At 37.9% G+C, this 21,791-nt stretch overlaps 1 protein-coding gene across 1 annotated transcript in view; it reads left to right on the plus strand.

Annotated features, from left to right (window-relative positions):
• Window positions 1-21,791, plus strand: part of diaph2 (diaphanous-related formin 2) — a 373,599-nt gene that overhangs the window by 290,048 nt on the left and 61,760 nt on the right. The window contains exon 25 of the mRNA XM_079250311.1: window positions 13,305-13,469. Coding sequence (XP_079106437.1) covers window positions 13,305-13,469 — 165 coding nt within the window. The remainder of the gene's footprint in view (window positions 1-13,304; window positions 13,470-21,791) is intronic.

Below are 21,791 nucleotides of genomic sequence, written 5' to 3' on the forward strand. Positions count from 1 at the left end.
TTTTTTGTTATTGTAATGTTTATGATTCATCTATGTGCTGTTTACTGTCAGTCAGACAGCAAGATGATATGACCGTAGGCTACTGATCTTATGATTACATCATGTCTAAACTTGTGCATTCAACATGTTCTTTCTTTATTGAAACCTGTTGTATATTATTATTATTATTATTATTAGTAGTAGTAGTAGTAGTAGTAGTAGTAGTAGTAGTAGTATTGAGTTATAGTTACCTGCCCAGCATTTTATTTATTTTTTTGTTTTGTTCTTTTTTTTTTTTTTTTTTTTTTTTTTTTTTTTACTCTAACCAGTGGAACAGGGGCATATTGCTAAAAATATTTTATTATTTTATTTTTTAATCTGTCTCCATCTTGATTACTTTATAGTTTGCTAATGCAGCTGATTATAAAATGTCTAATCTGTTTTCCCATCATTCTCACTGGTTGCAGTGCATTTCTCTTTCACTAGCGTATACCTTTTCATCCACTATTTAATCATTTGTTGAGATTGTAAGTGTTCAGTTTCAGCTTCACCCCACTTTTGATTCAGCTACCTTCAAGCTCTCCTTTTTTTCTCTTAAGTTTCCTTCTTCAGTCTGCTGGCAGGTCTTCATATTTTTGCTTCATTGCCAACTAGCAGACTGGAGTGTACTGACGTTTACTCAGTTAGCTTTGTTGATGGGTCGATTGAAAAGTTTTCATACTGTAGTTGAGATTATTTTATCACCCACTCCTACATCCCTATCTTAACACTTTTGCCTCTGAGGGGAAATCCCGTTATTGACTAACGCATGTCGAATAGCTGAATTCACTGCTTAGTCGTCTTTAAGTAACATAAGTAGTGATTTTGTCTCATGGTGCAGTGGTTGTAAAATTAGGATTTTTCTGGCTGTTAGTTGACACATGGTCTTGGCAGCTATTTTTACAGGGCCTGATGTTTTCAGTGATGAAATTGAGAATAAAAAAACATAATTTGTTGTAAAACATTGAATAATGTGATGGTTGTGATCCACTGTATTTTGTAATCCAAGAGATTTTCTTAAAGAATGTTTCTTTGTCATTTGGTTTAGACATGCATGAGCCTAACGACCAATAAAAGAAAAATGAGAGTCAAACATAGTCTGACTGCTTCAGTGCCCTGTCTATGTGAAGTGCACTCACAGGACTTGTATGTCTAAGAAATTAGGAAATGCTGCCCTAAACGACTCTTAAAGTCAGACAAATCTGCTCACACTTTTGCCAAACCATTACAAACAAGGAGAACATTCTCAGAGAATTCAAATACCCCGACTGTTTGAGACCCGGCTTAGGCTGTCCTAAAGAAGATCTGTTGAAAAAATAAATCAGTCAATGTTAGCAGAGCCACTCTCATGAGAGTCTGTCGCATACTGACAAATGAAAAAAGTCATCATTAAAAAAAAAAAAAAAACATTCTTAGTCCTGAGCTCAACTGGTTCAGCAGCCAGTTCTATACGGACTCCTTCTCCCCGATGCCGCCATCACACGTTCTAATCCCAGCTTGTAGCCATTTCCTGCAGGTCACTCCATCTGTCTCTCACCCGTGTTCTCATCCAGAAACTGTTTCATGAAGGCCTCTAGGAACAAAATAATCATATCTTTATGAAAAAGATATTGAACTATCGAAATTATATACATTCATTAAAGGATTAGACACACCCCCCTGAACAAAAAGGAGCTTAGATAGTTAAACACAGAATTTGGGGCTTTATTTTAGTTCAGAAAGCTTTGTTTTTCCCAGTTGGGCAATTTGTTTGTAGCTTACCAAAGACATCAGTCAACAGTTGGAACACAACAGCAAATAAATACAATAAATAATCAACAATAAATACGGAGGCAGGCTGAGGGTCGCTTAGCTCTGCTAACATTAAACAAATGACAGAATAGATGTTGATCAATAATCCTCCGATTGTTTTCAGTTGCAAAATGTGACCGTCTAAGAAATAAAAGACTTGAAATATCTGTAGGTTTTCCTCTGAGGAGAATGGAAGCGCCAGCCTGGGGGCATCCAAAGAAATGCTTTGGAAAACACATGGTGGGGATCAGTGATGATAGTCTTTGGTTTTCTGAAGCTCCTTGAAGGAAGCAAGTCTCTTTGTCCGAATCCAATAATCTTGGAATAAATTTTTACATTGAAGTGTTGGTTATTTGTGTCCTTCAGAGTTAAACTATTGAACCAACAAATATGGTAGAATGTTTTCAATGAATGCTGGTCATTTGACACCTCTGCCAGAAAAATAGCTTTTTGGGGTCTTTAGCTGAATAAATTTCTTTAAAAAATGTTGCTGATTTTACAAAAAGATGGAGGAAGATGTCAGTTTGGATCATGTGCTGCAAACATGTGCCCATTTGAGTTCATTTGAGCATGTACACGCAGAAGTTACCTGATCCCTTAACTGCATTATCTTGATGCGTTAATTTGTTTTTTAGAGCTTCAGTTTCATGCAGTTTCATTTGGAATAACATCTTACATAGCTTTTAGCTGTCCATTTGCGAATGAGACCAATCAGTAGTCCATCCTAGAAACAACAGGCAAGTACTAGCTGTGACAACCACTTTACAGTCTTTGATCTCATGTCAGCGGGGTTGCAACAGCGCTGCCTAAGCATGTTTACCTTGATGCTCTTGAGTGGAACTTCTCTTTCTACTCAGAAAACTTCATTAGGCTGACAATGTGATTTGCAAAGAATTGTGCCTTAAATGGTTTTATAATGGGATTCACTGGCTTAAGGAATCCAAATTTACTCTGCTTTTTTTTCTCCTACTGCATGCATGCCCTCACATGTGCACAAACACACACACACACACACACACACACACACACACACACACACACACACACACACACACACACACACACACACACACACACACAAACACTATGAACCAGGGCCAAACAGGCTGACCTGCTGAATGAGTTTGTGCTGTGGTAATGATAAGGCTATTGAATGAAGCTATACTCTGTCACACCAGCTGCCAGGCCAGTATCTGACTGAAGGAATCTGATCAATATGGTCTCTCCTTCTTCTTTTCTTCTTTCTTTTGCAGCATGTCTTTTATCACCCAGCTGCAATCCTTTCTTTATCTACAAGCGAAATAAAACAATCCAATCACAGTTTAAAACAGTTGTGTTCTAAGATACAGAACAGACTATAGTCTAAAGTGAAAAATCTATTAGTTTATATTCTAAATGTTGATTTTTTTTTTTTTTTTATTTACAGGTGGACCACTGTAGATGACAGATGTCTCCCGTTTTTGTTGTAAATTGTAAAATGATATACTGTAAATGCAGTAGCTGATCTTTACTCTCATTCCCACATTATAAAATAGAAACAATCAAATTCATCAGTGAGTAACAGTATTTTCATTATATGTATATGTGGATATATATATATATATATATATATATATATATATATATATATATATATATATATATATATATATATATATTTAACCAGGTAAAATCAGTTGAGGACAACTTCTCATTTACAATGATGACCAGGTAATGTAATTTAAAATATAAGAGATATTTAAATATAATCTACATATATTTTATCCTTTTCAGCAATAGTTCATATTTAGTTTCAATGCATAACAGGTTGAAACAGTCAAGCGAGAAGACCACTCACATTTAAAGCACTGCAATGTGGAAGCAGTATAATGCTTCAGAAAGTATGCAATAAGTGGCCACCTGCGGTGTCTCTTTGCAACGTTATTTATGAGATCATATACACAAGGTTTAGGCTGGAAAAAACACAAGCAATCCTGTTTGTATTTAACACAACCAACCTTAACGTGGTATTGATGTGGTAATGGGAGAGCTTGTGAATTATTAAAAAACATCAGATTACTATAAAATGGAATGTTAATAAACAAGATGAGGCCTTAGGCAGATGATATATTTTTTGTTGGCTTCTTTAAACCAAAATCATCACTAGATTGGCACACAGTCGAGTGTCAAGTAACCTGGATGAAAATCTGGCCCTCAGAATCTGAGGCCATTTTTCTCAACCTCAAAAGTTTGGATTACTGCTTTCAGGTCAGGAATGAGTTCTTGAATGTTGATGAGGAGTTTATGATCTTGGGATCTTGTTTATGAGGAAGTCGGAGAGAAAGATTGATTAAAAAAAAAAAAAAAAAGGTTGGAACTTTATCAGCAACGTGGAGGGTTTAGACAAATAGAAGATTTAGACAAAAAAAAAAGTGAAAAGCAGATTTGAGCAGGTGCGACAAGTACCTGTTAGAGTTGAGTTAGAAGCTTTAGTTTGTGGGAGATCGGAGTAAAGCCACTCTACATCACATCAGAAGGAGCCACCAGATGTCATTCAGCCACCTTTAGTTTCAGTATGCCCATCTGGGTGGAGACATAGGAACACTTGGAATTTCCCAGGAGGAACTGGGATGTCTCTAGGGAGAGGGATGACTGGTTCTCTTCCTAGACTTGTTTTCTCTGTGACCCAACTTTGGATAAGTGTAACAATAGAGATACATGGTTGGATGAATTTCAATGAATCATTATTACAATTCCGATTAGAATGACCATAATACACCCACAGTAGCTACAGTCACAAGAAAGCACTACCTCATAACTTTGTGAGGGATTTGGAGGGGAAAAAAGGATTGTTAGAGGCACATGAAGATAGTTTCAACGGCTAAGCAGAGAAAAAGACATAGAGCAATAAACAACTGCAGGCTGGCAATTGTGATTAATCACTGTCATTGTTGCCTACAACTACAAAGACATGGCAAATGCAAGGAAACAAGTCAATACCATGTGTCCCATACAAAGAAGTATCTATATAGTCCCGCATCAACAAAACAAAGCTATCCTTTTAAATTAATGATACTCCTGAACACGCTTGACTGCATTCAGTATCGATAGTCTTCTTTGGCTTTTATTGGCTACATTTGTTTATTGGTTACATGGCGTATTGTTCAGAAGCCTACTTATATCTACGGAATTTCATGTTCTGCTCTCTTGAAGGGGCATCTCGCAAGGTATGATAATGTTAGATGGGGACTGATGTTTACCGATTAGATCAGAGGGAACAAGAGACTTGACCTTTTCCAATTTGACAAGTGTGAATGTTGTAAACGCAGAGGATTTGCATCGTCATGTTGCCTCTGTGTGAAAATCACACAGAGCAACACAGGTGTGGAATGACATCATCTGAGATGAGGAAGAAGGTATGGCAACAACCATAAATGGTTATCAGAGATACAGTTGTGCATGTGAGTGTGTGCTTCTTATCACCTCCATGAGACTCTGTTGCGTCCACACACACAGTCACGGATACCATTCTAACATCCTTTTTTCCCCCATTTTATTCCTGTGCTCTGACTGGTTTTTAGATAGCCTATCCATGATTCAACAGGTCATTCCCATGGACCTAATCTTCTCATATCTAATTTATATTCTTTCTTTTCCTTTATCAGATGTAGTCATTACACCAGCAGTCTCCCCCTCATTGAGTTGTTATATGACCAGCTGGGTGCAGCAGTGAAGAGCTCTGAATGCCTAACTAGAAGCAGCTTTCCTCTCTACACGTATAAATATTTCAGGGACAGATGGGCAGAATAAATTGACAGTAAAATTGACATTAAATCTGGCTTTTAATTTCCAGAGAAAGAGGAGGTAGGAGCTGTAGGTGAGATGGAACAGAGTACTACGGAGGATAAAGGTCATAGCATCTGTGTCGAAGTGTGACTGCGACTTAATAGACCTGTGTTGTGTACAAAATGCATTCCTCAAAATATATAAAGATTTTTGCAGAGGGTTATCTTGCTTTTTGTTTTTTTCTCTTTGTTGCTTTTGCTTTTGGGGATCTTATGTGACACATTTATTACACTACCTTCAATATCATCATTAGGTTGTACAGTAAGAGCTAAATGTGTTCCATTACCAAGACTAACACATCGTTAACCCAACATGGCAGATGGTTTGTCGTACAGAACCATCTTAGAGGCTATTTCAGGGAAGGATACACACTTTCAAAACACTCTTAAAATCGCTTGCCAGGTGAGTAAAAAGCAGAACGTGTCCATTAGCATCGACTATGAATGGACTTTAACCATTTATGTCAGCGCAGCACTACAGAGAAGAGTCGGTCAGTATAGCACAATTATTGCTCCAAACTTGTGTTTTTCAGCCACGGGTGGGTATTTTGATGCCTGCAGCAGATGTCGAGAGCTTTGGCCTCAACATCAAATACTCAAAGACCTGTAGAGTCTTTATTCCCTACATACTACTTCCCATTAATATCACGTTCACTGCATTCAATAATCACCAGTTTAATCACACTTTACAGCATCCAAGTGTGACAGACAGTGTAGTGTAGCGACAGAGATGGATGAACAGGATAGCTTTTCTCAGCGGCACACTTGTGATTTTCATCCAGCATGTTGTTTTGATGACTTTGGGCAAAGTCCAGCAGTTTTCAGTAAGCGTTCTTTCATTGAAGCATTCAGTTTGGTACAGATTTGATTATTGTCACAAAGCAAAGTGAGCCAAACTTCAATTCTCACACTCCTTTGATCAACAAGCATGTTTACCTTTCAGATTTATATGAGCTGAGATGTAGGCTGCCTCTAGGGAACCATTCTTCTCATATTTGAAGAACGAATATAGTTTTGAAGAGCGGTAAATGAATGTTAACTAAAAGTTGACAATATTTCACTTCAACCACTATTTCTGTCCTAAGACAACAGTATGGGAGCTTTTTCTTTTTATATGTCATCTTTTGTGGCACTGTTCTGAAATCTTGCTCAGTTGTTCAGTCTGTCAACCAGTTTGATGCAAAATGAAATAGTTTGAATAATTTATGAATTTCATTGAATGTGACTAAGGGCTGTGTTCCAACAGGCTGAATAGTAGCAGCTTTTATGATCCCATTACTCTGAATTCATCAGCACCAGCAAGTGGCAAAAGAGCAAGTTTTCACTTTTACAGATTAAATGTATTCAACTTAAAAGATTGGCCAAAACTTGCTTCAAACATTACTGACAAGGCATTTTTATTTAATTCAGACTACTCTAAATGATTTTATAAGAACCTGACAAACATTAATATGCTGACATTAAGTGTAATTACTTTAATTTCTACATCAGCATTCAGTTCAAATCCCACCAGTTTGATATATTTGTTGATAAACTTAATGATTAGTGTGTCAAGATGATTGAAATTTCTTGAATTAAATTAAATTCTTTAAATCAATGACCAAACAGTATATCTAACCACAGTGTTGCATGGTGACAAGACAGACACATTATATCCAGTTTATTTGCCTATTTTGCAATCTATTCCAATCTATTCCCCCTTCTCTGAATTACCTCCTACCTCAGCACCAGGTCACATACCAAAATTCACATGGAATACTGTCTGCCACTCTCTCATATATATATATATATATATATATATATATATATATATAATCTATCTCTTTTATCCCCCCCCCCCCCATAACAGTGTTGCATCATTAACATGTATGTCTCCTGTCTCAGCAGGTCTCCCTGGCCGGGAGTAGCAGTTCCCGTTGTCTGTTGTCTTTCTGTCCTCTTCCCCCCCACACAGCAGAGGCAGATGGCTGCCTGTCCTGAGCCGGGTTCTGCCGGAGGTTTCCTTCCTGTTAAAAGGGAGTTTTTTCCTTCCCACTGTTGCCAGTGTGCTTGCTCAGGATGGGAGATTGAGTTGGACTCAACTCAATCTGTTGGTTTCCTTATATAGGCTATTATGAATTGGCCTTCATTATGTTTTCCCCTCTGTCTGTAAAGCGTCTTGAGATGGCATTGCCGTGATTTGACGCTATATAAATAAAGTTGAATTGAATTGAATATATATATATATACATATATATATATATATATATATATATATATATATATATATATATATATATATACACACACGTTTTTTTTTTCTAAATGAACAATGGCAGTCATGCAGAAATAGACTTTTAGTAAATAAATCGTCAGTAAAAGCTTCCAGAATAAGAGCCAATATATATATTAATTGATTTGAGTGAGTGAAATGAATCTTTTTCAGTCTAATATCCTGTGCTCTCCCTCTCTCCATCTCTCTCTCTTTTTTTTTATCTCTCTCTCTCTGCCCTCCATCCCTTTATCCTTTTCTCTCTGTCAACATGATGGGTTATGTCCAGTCAGTGGGCAGCCTTGGTGTAATTTGGCCCACAGGGGCTGCTGGCAGGAGGTATGGGGATAAAGGGAGCAGGGCTGGTGGGGTTTGGAGAAAAGCAGGCTTAGTGTGGGGCCTTGGATGGAGAGGCCAGTGAGCACATAGGAAAAGCATTAAATAAACATTAATGGAACTAGGTTACAGGAGATTTATTAAGGAGGCTTTTTGGGCTCCCACCGTAGGATTTTATGCTGCACTTTAATAACTCTCTCATGCACACAGGTAAACAAACCTAGTACTTTATTGCCATCCTCATAGGTGACCATTGCATGAACCATTTTTACTTTTATTTTGGCCCATAAATTGATTCCTCTTCTCCAACATTTGGAGTGACATTGAACAGTCTGGCAACAAAAATAGGCACTAAATCTGACTTGGATGTAATTGTGATGTCACTTCATGGTGTTAAAAACAAGTGTCCCTAATCACAGCTTACTAACGTTAAATACACTCTTTCTGGCATTTCAATGACTTGATAAGCAGTCACTGATTAAACGTAGTATTGAGGACTCTGGGGCAAGAGAAATACCTAAATCTGGACTTTTACAAGCTAGATTTTGGAAACTGGAGCTTTGAAGAAGAAAATTAAAGAGAAAGGCATCAAAGCTCTGCATCAATACTGTCTAAAGCAGAACTGTTACAACGCTGTCAGAAACTGGAGCTGTGTGTGCCAGTGATGTGATGATGTGCTGATCACAAATGCTGCTCTGTTAGCTTTTTTCATTTTTGTTAGTTTTAAAATAATTTTTACAGATGTCATTCAGAAATGTAAGCAAAAAATGACTACATTTCAATATTAAATGTGTAAGTAAAGCAGAAAAAAAATCGATGCTCTCAGTCTCTTCACAGACAAGTTTGTTTTTAATAACTCAGCAAAACATGAATTATATGAACAATGTTGAGATTAAATTAGGTCTTAAAAATGCGAGGTGTTCTCAGGCGCTGGGGGTGTTTGGCCACAACACCATCATCAGCAGATATCTCAGTTTAAATGAAACACATAGGGAAGGAGTTTATTTCATCTCAGGTAAACTCCTTTGATTTTAATTCTGAAATTCACAATGTAGCTTTTAAATCTTTAACTCACCTTCCATCTGTGGATTAAATTACTAATTTTGCCTGAATTCATCTCCATATATCAGCGTGGTGTGAGTGAGGGAATGAGAGTCTTCATCCAGCTGTTGCAGGAATTTGTTAGATTTAACAATTCCAGATTTCTCCAGAGAAATCTTGACTGTGTACCAGATGCATATGTGGGCAAGTATCAGTGTTATTCCTTAACCCCGTCGCTGCACCACTGCAGAAAATTAAACTACACCAAATCCGCCCTCCAGTTACCTCTGATACTTGTGTTCTCAGTTGGTGTGCTGTCCCAGAACTTCCACAATAAACTGTTGGCTCTGCTGGTGTGTTGCCAAGTTTGTGATGATGTCGTACTTCATACTTCGTTTTTTACAAAATGAATCCACTTTCTTATTTTGTTTTTTTTTCCTTGCTTGCAATTTAGGTACATGTGCCAAGTTCTGTAAAATCTGATATCCAGAAAAGACACATCACACAATGAATGGACAACGGTTAGCTAGTTAAGTGGGAGTTGAAGACAAATGCATCCAGTAAGCCTGTTTATCATTGCTTTTTTTAGGGTTGGGTGGGCATTTGCTCACCCTGTGAATGCAGTCTCACTGTGTAGTGGATGTGTGATTTCCTACCTGGGTTTAAATAATTCTAAGCAGAAAGTTAATGAAAAAGTTTGTAACAGTCCAACTCCTCAATTCAGTCAAACACATCTCTCAGCTTAGTCTATGTGAACTAGAAATTACTTGGACTTTAACAATAAAATTTGACCAATAACATAACATACTAAAATCATTTCCCAGATTTCTTACAGCATCAATGTTTCTAACATTGAGCCATTCAGGCCCGGGGAAGTTTTCTTTGGTAAGGTTAAGTGCACACGCAGTGCAGACAGCTGCCTTCTCGTGACAACAGCTAATAGAGAAGTGCAAAGACGGACAAAAACTGGCAAATTTTTTATTTATTTATTTATTTAATTATTTTACTTTGAGACCTATGGCACCTGTTTCCTGCTTTGTTTTACGCCCAAGTGACATGATTACCAGACAGCTCAGGCAGAATCTTTCAGAAAGTTCCCTCTGGATAGCTGATAAAGAAGGGAGTTCAACAATATAATGGAAAGAATATCAAGTGGTAATGTAGAAAGTGAATTATAATGAGATGAGACGATGTTTGACTGAGGCAGTGGTGGGGAGGAATAAAGGAGGAATGCAAGAAATAGGGAGAAAAACGGCTAAAATGACTGAGAGACTCAGAGAAAAGTATAGCAGTCAAGCTGACAGAGACACAAAGAACAGCAGTGTCACGTGTGTGACTCTGTACAGGTTAGATATATAGGTGTGTGAGTAAATCTTCTTCATTCTGTTTTTGTATGCGTGCTGGATGCAGAATCTAACATACAGGTTGTGTTGCTGCAGGATAGTGTGCGTCAGGTTCCATCAATATGACATGTCTTTGATGTGGAAATGCGAAGAGCAAAAGCCCAGCCCGCTTCAGTCCAGTCCCCAGCGGGACACATCTACCACAGTGCATACGTGGGTATTTCAGCGAGGGAGAGGGGAAGGGGAGCAAAGTAGAGCCAAAATAAAGAAGAAAAACACACTCACACACACACACAACATGCATAGACCCACATAAAACAGCAGTCAGTATATGTTTGTTCTGCAAGAGAGTCAACAGTTGCAAGCTGAACATATCCTGAACTAAAAAGCACAACAGAATCAATATTGTTTGTAAATATGGCTAATAAGCATTGCTACGCTACTGCTGAAATACGTCAACATGCCAATTATCACTGTACTGACACATTGTTCCAATTTGTAGATCATACTTTCTGTTATCTACATATTTCTGTCTATAATTTTACAGCAGTTGTATTCTTGGGAACTATATTACATAATGAGCAGTTAAGCTTTGTCAAAAGCAGCTACTAAATCTCAGTGTAGCTCTCAAAACCAACTGCACTGGCTTTTTTTTCTTTCTTTTTTTTTTTTTTTTAAATAAAATACCATACATTTATGTTTGATTTATTCCATCACACCATATGGTTATGATACACTGGACCCAAGAAAGTAATTTTTCTTTGCAAGGATCATTTATGACTTTACCAAATAAACACATCCAGTTCCACACAGTTTTTTCCTGTGTTCAGTCTTGAAAAGATATGTTACCTTTGGAAAGTTTCACTTTTACATCTTTCCACTGGGGCTTCTGAGTTTATACAGAGAAAAGAATAGCAAGGGAGGTGTACAAAGGGAGAGATAATATCAGTCTGACAGGAGCAATGGGGGTAAATAAGGTCCAGGTAGACATGGCAATAGAAACAGGGAGAGGAGAGACACAGAGATGAGTCCATCCACTGTCCAGTGAACAGACTGTCCCCCCATCCTGAAGGCTGATCCAGTCTACCAGTTTGAACCATATTACGGGAGGGTGGGTGACAGTAAATTGTCAGAACAGAAAAACAACAAATAGCAGTGAAACATTGTGGACAAAAAGGGGGTATGCACATAATAATAAGAGATTGTTAAAAAAGAACAGTATCCTGATAACTGTTTGGCCCTGGCAATCCCAGTTCACATGCTGTACCACCAGACTGTGCATGTTTCCAAGGCGACTGCAAAAGAGCACTAATTGCCTGCAACTGCATCCATGATACAAAGAATTGCAAACTGCTGTCTTTGATGAAAAAAAAAAAAAAAAGTAAAAATTCCAAATATATACTTGGGCCTTGGATTGATTTGAATTTTTTTCCCCCTTTAAACATAAAAGTTTGCTTCCTTGAGTTAGTAGACTGTCATTCAGTGTTGCACATAAAGATTTTAAATTAGTTTAAATGAAACAAACTTGGAGAATGCCACTCTTCTCAAAACAGCTTGCTGCAAGTTAATGGTTTACTTCTTGTACTGGCCCCAGTTCCTGTAAAGTTAATTGGACAACTCCAGTACAGTTGGCTTTAAACCTGAATGATTAGCTTAGTCCCACATTATATGACCAATTGACTGCCCAAAATTTTGCAATTTAAAGGTTTTGTACACAACAAATGTCCCAAAAGTCACAGTATGTATATGAGTTTTTCAAGATGTCCATTTAATCCAAATGCATCAGTCATGTTTAGTGTATAAATCCATTGGCTTCCTGTCTGTAAAGGTTTGTTTACATACGTCTTCCTCCAAGGGATGGAGAAATCTTTGGCATCTGTTCTAGATTCCGCCATTCTGGCTTCTGTCATATTGTTGTCTGTCATGTCATGGGGATTTCAGCTTCCATTGGTTGACCAAAGTTTCATATATAAACCTCTGGATTGGCATCTAATCTGTGTAGTTTACTGTCCTGTTGGGTTTATGTTCAGAAATGGACAAACACATGAAAAATACTGTATGATGGACAAAGCATGCATTTGGGTTTGTACAGTTTCATAGTTAAATCTGCGTTGCGTCATTCTCATCCCACCTAGGCTCTGCAAGTCTTGTAGTGCCCAAGTGCAGTCTCTATGAGGTCAATGGCTGCTGCGATAATGCTTAACTGATGCCGGCTGTCAATAGTCATTCACCAGGAGAAAACTGCTCCGCCTGTTCAGTAAATTACACAGTGCGACGTGAGCCGTGAGGTTCAAAACAACCTGACCCCACTGTTGTTGTGCGAAACAATAGAACAATGACTGCAATCAGCTTTTCCAGCAACCATCTGTGTCATGCTGCTGACTACAAAACACCTTTCCATTACACCAGGGCTGCAGCTATTAGCTCTCCATGCCACTGACTCCAAAGTGAGATGGGGAGGTTATTTTAATGGCACATTGGATTGTTTCTGACCCTTCTTTATCCAGTTTTTTTTGTTCTGCTGACCTTGACATTGGTGGGCCTTTTGAATACTAGAACACCAGTGAAAGGGATAGCTTTTCACAAATAACCATACATGTGTGGCATTTTGCTTACATTGCTTATTAATATAGAGTTTGATTGTGTTTTATGTGTTTGAGGTATGTCTTCATACGTTTTCCTTGACTCTATCCTTCTCACGGCTTCAGCAAACATGCTCGGGAGCAGTACGAAAAACTGTCCACCATGCACAAAAACATGCAGAAGCTCTACGAGAGCATCGGCAGCTATTTTGCCTTTGACCCCCATTCTGTCAGTGTGGAAGATTTCTTCGGAGAATTGGCCAATTTCCGCATCCTCTTCATGGTGAGTACAAATTATAGTATGCATCTATTCATATGATCATGTTTGGGTTTACCGGTATTTAGATACACAGTAAACTAATAAGAGTTATCATCCACACATTCACATGCTTTAGTCCACTCTTGCACACACAAATTGTCTATGAATTGAGAACAGCGATTGTACTTAATCTAGCCATCTTCTTTCAACTTGCAGTAGTTTCTGACAGATGGTGAAAACATGTGAAAGTTATTATCATACTTTTGTAAGTGTGAAATCCTTCACAACATACTTCAGCACCACCTCACCTTTCCCTATGTGGTAAAATCATTCAATTTTAAAACTTCAGATATTAATTTTGCTACTTTGACTCTAATTAAAGATAACCTCAAAGACAACCATATTTTCTGTCTTTTCAAAGATCATAAAAAACTAATAAATATATGAAAATTCTTAATCATTTTCTCCTTAACTCTTTAAGGTCCTGGTCTACCATTTGGTAGAGGTTAATTTGTAGTTAATTTGAGGAATTTCTTTGAAAAAATTCAGGAAATAAACCTGCCAGAACCAATTTGTTTGGGTATATAAAACTCAAACTAAGTGTTTGCCATAACACTACTGTGTCAGATTTCAACCATTTTGTTGTTGTTACATTATTATTTAACTTCTTATATGTAACATCTCCACCATTTGCTTAAAAAAAAACAAAAAAACATCTAATTGGTTTATTCTTGTTCAAAACAAAGGAAAAAACACAAACAATTTTTCTCTGGTCTTTTTTTTGTTGAAAGTTAAAGGTAGAAAGGGTTTCCAGTTTTTTTTTGTTTTTTTTGTCTGGCCACTGTCTATAAATTTGTTTAGGTTTCCTTTGCTCTGATGTGCAGACGTTCTTTGAAGTTCCCATGATGTTTTCTTGTAGTTCTCAGCAACATTATAACTGCAATCACCTCTAAATGACCACCTGGTGAATGATTTCCTCCCCGATGTCATTGTTTAAAATGTTCCTTATTCTTCCACTAAACTTAATAACAAGATATTTAACGTTATGACTGATTAAAATTTTTGTGAATATAAGTATGTGCGTGTGTGTGTGTGTGTGTGTGTGGGTGGGTTTACGGGGGGTGGTGTGTGTGTGTGGGGGGGGGGGGGGGGGGGGGGGGGGTGACTTATTTTGAATTTGAAGCCTATATCACATTCTAAAAAGCAGGGACAGCAGCATGTTTACCACTGTGTTACATCACCTCTCCTTTTAACAACACTCAATAAGGTTTGGGAACTGAGGACACTAATTATTGAAGCTTTGTTGGTGAAATTCTGTCCCTTTCCTGCTTGATGTACAACTTCAAGTGCTCAACTGTCCAGGGTCTTCATTTTTGTATTATTTGCTTCATTCATAATGCGACACACAATTTTAATGGGAGACAGGTCTGTAGGCCACACTCTTTTACCCTGACCCCACGCTGTTATAAAATGGACAGAATGCTGATTGGCATTGTCTTGCTGAAATAAGCAGGTACGTCCCCAAAAAAGATGTTGCTTGGAGACAGCATATGTTCCTCCAAAACCTCTATGTACGTTTCAGCAGTAATAGTGCCTTCACAGACATGCAAGTTATCCATAGGTACGACCACACCCCCAGACCATCACAAATACTGCCTTTTAAACTTTGCTCTGACAACAGTCTGGATAGTCATTTTTCTTCTTTGGCCCAAAAGACACAGCATCCATGATTTCCAAAAAACAGTTTGAAATGTGGACTCGTCAGACTACAGCACAATTTTCCTCTTTGCCTGAGTCCATCTCAGATGAGCTCGGGACTAGAGAAGCCAGTGGCGTGATAGACTTTAAACTTGCACTTGTAGGTGTAATGTATTAATTCACTTTGGTTGGCCATGTCCCTGGTTTTTTTTTTAACATGTTGCAGGCATCAACTTCAACATAAGTGAATCAGTTTGATCATTAAATATCTTGTCTTTGTTGTGTATTTATTTAAATATAGGTTAAAATGATTAGCAAATCATGGTATTCTCGTTATTTACATTTTACACAACATCCCAACTGCAGCGGAATTGGGATTGTATAAAAAGCATCTTCATGCTTCCTCGTAATATAGTTGTTCTCTATTTATCCAAATGTGTTTGCAGCATTTTAACATATTACTATATTATATAACAGTATTCACTTGAATGTCAGTCTTACCTACGGTGGCCGACAGGTGCAAATGGGCTTCATGTAGAAAAACAGATGCGTATAGGAATAGAAATGCAAGTGAGAAATGCTGCATGTATAGCAGAGCACTGCAAATCCAAAAACATAATGCAAAGAATAAAAACACACTGCAAATAAAGAAACGAACTGCGAATAGAGAAAAGCGCTGCATTAACAAAAACAGCTACAAAAAGAATGCTGCATATTCAGTCTCACAACAAAAGTGCACCAGTGAGTTTCTACCCAAGAGACAATCAAAGGGGAAACAAATGATACTTACCAATACAAAAAAGTGCAGAAATATGTAAAAGGTCATTAAACCATGCTACTGTATGACTATGGAAACTTTACCATATGCTGGTGGTGTGGTGATCACCAGAGTAGTTATGTGTGCTGACTAGCATTTACATATTTGTAAGATTATTAAGTCCGTATAATGAAGTGTTGCTTTTTAGTTGAGTCAGTTACTTCCAATCTTTTCATCTTAAAAACTTTTTTATGATTAAAAAACTTAAAACACTAAATGACAGAAATAAGATGCTACCAGAAGAAGTTATAAAAGCGAATGCATCTCTCAAAAGAAGAAGAGCACAGAACAGGAACGTGTCTCATAAACAAGGCAAAGGTGATTATTTTTTTATCTGGTAAACTCGGGTTAAAACTTGAATTTAGAGGCACCTTCAGTCTAAAACCATCTGTCCTCAAACCTAATTTTATATAATAACCAGAATACCCTTTTTATGAGAGAGTCCTTTAGACATTTATTCAAGTGTCTTTACTTTTTTATCTCTCCGTCGCCTCCGGTACCGCCCCGAAAGCTCCTGGTGTCAGGATGATGACATGCTGTCCAGACAGGATACAACCTCTCTCTTCACAATCCATTAATGTAAATGGCAAGGTCCCCTTGTCTGAATCCCTCTCTCTTTACCATTATCCCCCCTCTGCAACCAGCTTCTCATTGCCACTGATCAACATGCACAAGCACACAACACAACACTCCCTCAAGGATTCCAGAGCTGCATATCTCCAAAAGAGGCATCTACCCAAGAAAATAAATTATTCTCTCAAGCAAATAGCTTTATATGAATATTTTATTACAGATTTAAACTTTCTTACTGCGGTTAAGGGAAGGGAAGTAAGTGGGATATAGTGTTGCTAATATATTCATACAAAAACAATCCTTTAATCACCATATTCCTCAGATATTATTTATAGTTTTGGCTCTTCAGCTTTGCTGACAGAAAGGCTAATCCTATCCGATTGCATAGCACAAGGAATCAGTGGTTGTTTCTACATGAATGTAGTTTTTTTTTTCTTCTTCTCATCTTCTGAAACAACTGGGCTAGTTTCTTTGGAGCACAATAGAATTTTTTGTCTACTTTTTACTTGAGGGAATTTAGGAGACGGGTTTGACTTTTGCTTATAAAAAACTGACCTTCATCAGTTATTACTGATTGTTCCAAACTGCAAATCAAATAAATTTCATGACTCATTGTCAGTTAATATTTTAAGTGAATTGAGCCTCTTGACATGCCCGTTGTGCCTCATCCTCTTTTTTTTTTTTCTTTTTTATTTCCTCCCCAATATTGAGATATTGATTTGTTTGACTCAAACAAAACATCCTTGCTAACGTCTGTCTCTGTTGCATCGCTCTGTGTAATTCATTCACAGCACAAAGCATCTGCAGTATTAAAGAATTCCATTGCAATACAGTCACCCTAAATTGCTTTTACTAAAACGCTCGGGCTTAATGCACCCGACCGACATAAGGCATTTGAGTAAACGCATTGACAGACAGTCCTCACAGAACTGAATGTAACTGATAAGAGAATCCATTAACTCTATTTTCCCTCTGTTCATTCTCTGTCTCTCCCTCACCCCCGTCCTGCTCTTTCTCTCTCTCTCTCTCTCTTTTGCTTCCAGTGGCCAATGAAATATTATTTGATTCCAGTGCATAGAGTCAGTTTTCGAATAGTCCAACAATTTGTTAATTTAATGCTGCTGACTTATTCTTAAATAGGCTGAGTGAAATGCAATCACAGGGTGTGTGTATGTAATCCTAACCAGGAGCATAGGAATGGGGCTTTTTTTATTTTATTTTTCATTAATGAGTTATCAAAGCACAGCAGATGGGCTGGGATGAGCCAACAGTCTTCCTTGTTAATTGAGCGACTTTCTAATATGACCAAAAGACTCAGACTGGGTTCACAAAGTAGCGAGATAGAGTATCTATGAGATTAGAGCCGTGGTTTTTTGTGTGTCTGCGTGTGTGGGTGCATCCATCCACTTTTAAGCCTATTTGATAATTCTCAAGCTTACTAATTCCTTCACAATATGAGATTTGATCACAATCACAGCAAAGATGGCGCTGTAACAGAGACCCCGGTGAATGTTTTTACTCACTTTCGTGACACAGTCATTACATTCATTGGTGCAGATCTTGCAGGTCACCTGTCAATATGGGAATGCATGAAAACCACAAAGCAGAAGTCTCAGTATGTAACCTATAACTTCTTGAAGCTATTTCCCCTCACATTCTGCCACACATTGTAACAGATGGCTAATAAACACATTTGCAGCTTAAAACCCAGGCGTGGTGGTGTTTGCAAAATTCAAATGAGATATAGCAATGACACTCTCTGTGTGAGATCGCTGGTGTAACCGAGCAGTTGGAGATATTAGTGCTCCCTCATTGGACCGGCAAACTCGTATGCATGGGAGGGGAACCATGCTGTGGGAGATGTATTGTGTTGTGCAGGGTCAAGGAAGAACAGCAAACACATTTCATGAATTATTGAAAGAACAGACCTAGAGAGGGAAAAACATCCTGCCTGGCCCTTGTTGGTATCTTGGACCAGTGGGTCACACAAAATTCAGCTTTCCGGCAAGGTGTGGATAGAGGAGAACTTCTAATCTCCATCTCTGACACACACAGAGGCCATGAGTGTGACATGCGCTCACTTCATCTCAATGCTGCTCCGATCCTGAGAGCAAGAATGTGCCTTGTCTGTGGCGTAGCTACAATCCTTCCTCCTGTCTAGCTGCTATATGCAAAACCACACATTTTGTTTTGCTGTTTGCATTTTATGGATTCCGACTTTAAATTCTGCATTTCCAGGGATCGATACGTGTACATTATCAGCCCCGCGTTTCCCTCCTGGGAGCTCAGACGGTGAGCCACCTTCGAAAGGATTTAAGGGTTTTGTTTAAGCTTGATCAGACTAAATGATGGATATAAAGGGTGCAATCTATCACAATACAAAACAGCCCTTTACTTATAGCCTGCACTTTAAAGATCCCCTGCTATTTTTGTTTATTTCTTTCAGTTGTCAACAAAGTCCTTCCTGACTGAAGTACAATAATTGGTGAAGAAAAATGTTACAGTTGTGACTGACTGGAGTTAAATTCCAGGCCTAATGACTTGTAGTTATCCAAGATGCCACACAATCCTTCATGTAAACAATCGGATGAATCCTCAGTGACATTAAAACATGCTACAGATGTTTATACATCGCTTTCTTGCAATTTTAAAAACGCTGAATAAATGATTAGGCTTTTTTTTTTTTTTTTTTTGCCTTTTTTGTATTATTGATATTGTTTTAAAAAGACACATTTGATGATGAACTATTATCTTAGTTGATCAAGTCTGAACAAAAACACATTGTGTGTATTTATGGGTATTTATGTTTCTCACTTGTTAATTTTGACTGTCATTCAAGCCTTAAAAAGATGAGAACAAATGGTCAAAGGTGGAGTTTAACAGCAACTTTAAATCCTGTTCATCATAAATTTATTTTGTCATTGCAACAATATGATTTTTATTACTTTTAATTTTTCCTTTTTGGTGCCTATACCCAAATAGTGAAAATATAATAAGTGACAGTACATAAAAACAGAATAGAAGTGAATTAGAAAAGAACCAGATAGTCTCCCGTCTAAATTCTGTCCTTTCTTTGCCCTAATGATTACTTTTCAAGACGTCTCTCATGAGGATTGTTTCATCTTCCGTGTCCTCCTGCAATATAGCGAGTTGCCAAGAAAGCGAGGTCTGATACAATCTGTTGTTGCCTGTAGGAGAATGTGTGCCGTCAAAGAGAATGGCAAAGGGACAAATACTTAAACAGTGAATGCCTGTTTGGTACTTTGATAATTAGTGGTGCTGTTTGATTAGAGCAACATCATTATGTTGCATAATCATGTTTACAGTCAGAATTAGTTGTTTGTTTAAAATAAGTTTTCGCCGACAGGATTTTATTTGTAATCTGCATAATTTATCTTCCAACTTGTGCTGTAAATGCTGAGCGCTGTGCTGAACTGAATCCCGTCACTAAATGAGGACAGAAAACTCTGCTGTCAGAGCTGCCTATCAGTTCAGCTAAATGCACAAGTTAGGGTTTCATTTCTTAGCTCTCATCCACTCTGATTCAAAGCAGTAGAATCATGTAGGCAATCAATATCCTGTGTAGAGGGCAGCTGTGTTCTTTACACAGACTTAATATGGCGATAAAATATGGGTTGATTTCCAAGTAGTCAGTGATTTGCAGCAGCCACAGAGACAAAACAGAAATCATTACTTTGTCACAATCCACACAATACAGAAGTTTACCATTTTCTCTTTTATTAAATCTTTGTTTTGTTTTAACTTGAGTTTTCTATTATTACTCCACCTCTCTCTTTTGTATGTCACTGCCTCACTTGTTGCCCTTATCATCTAACAAGGAGACAGTGACAATGAGGGCTTCTGTCCTTGGACATGGAGAAAATCTCTGCTATTGACTGGCATGATGAGCTGCTCTTTCCTTGTTTCTTTCCCGCAATCCCCATAATCCCTCTGTCTTAGCTGCCAACACGACACACTCATCAAGTCCACAGGGGCATTGGATGGAGGGGCCCTCTGTCGCCACTTATTATATCAGCACACAGACAGGGCTATGCCTTTGCTTACTGACGCAAGCATGCATGCATATGTGACCAGGAACTTCACAGATGAGCTGAAATAAAAAAAATATTCCAGTGGATTCCAACACAGACACACAATATAATATGCATGTATGCACATGCAGTATGAGTTCCCACACATATTAGTAACATATGATAGGCCCATTCCAGGACTTCTCCTCCGGCCTGGGATGAGAGAACATGTCGTCGTCTCCAGAGATCATGCAGTTGCATCGTACTCTCTGGTGGGAAAAGAACAAACTCACATCGGTAAAGAGCTTAATACATACTCTCGATTATTGCTCTTTCCCTGACTCTTTGCTGACATTTCAGCTGGTCACAAAGGAGGAGAGGGATGATGCTGCTGTCGTTCTCCTCTGAGACCATCACACTGCCGCTACACTTTTCTCATATAATGACTTCCTCATACGTGACCCCATCTCGTCAAAGGAAATATAGCAGCACGGTACATATGTCTGGTGATCATCCGACACTTCTTTACACTATTGAAGTTTAAATGCCCTTATTGATGCAGTGCAGACAAGTCAGTCTCAGTATCTCACACATATAGACTGTGAGATATAAACATACATTTTTAGCCCAGTTAATCACACCATTTCATGCTTAATGTCATTTAAAATGACTGCTGTTTGAAAAAAATCCAGACATTTTTGGTAAACATGAACAGCTTTCAACAGCAGTTTCCTCTTTTACACAGTAACGGTTGAAAATATTCTTGTAAATAGCAATTTTAGATACTATTGCAATAAGGGGGTAAAACGTTTAAAATCACACACATATTAAAAGATATTCTATTCAATTCTATTCTATTCTATTCTATTCTATTCTGCAGTCATTTGGCAGATTTAGATAATAAAAAAAATGCTAAAATTAGCTGTCGCTCCGTAGGAAAATAGAGGTAATGATGAAATATAAGTCCACATATTAGCAGTAGCTCCCAATGTCTGACAGTAAACCATGGTGAGATCAGTCAGTGGTAACTTCGCATGTTTCATTTTCGGCCTGGTAATGAAGCAAAAGTGATCATCTCCCGCTCTGTCTGTCTGTAGTTCTGACTGCTGGTAAGGACCAAACCTCTTTTAAGTTCTTTTTGACGGTGGAGGGGTCTGTAACATCACACACAGTTGCTCCCTGAGAAGATTAAACAATATGTTCTTTCACATCAGTCACCAAAAGTCT

This window comes from Telmatherina bonti (assembly GCF_933228915.1).
Source record: "Telmatherina bonti genome assembly, chromosome: 12".
NCBI lineage: Eukaryota > Metazoa > Chordata > Actinopteri > Atheriniformes > Telmatherinidae > Telmatherina > Telmatherina bonti.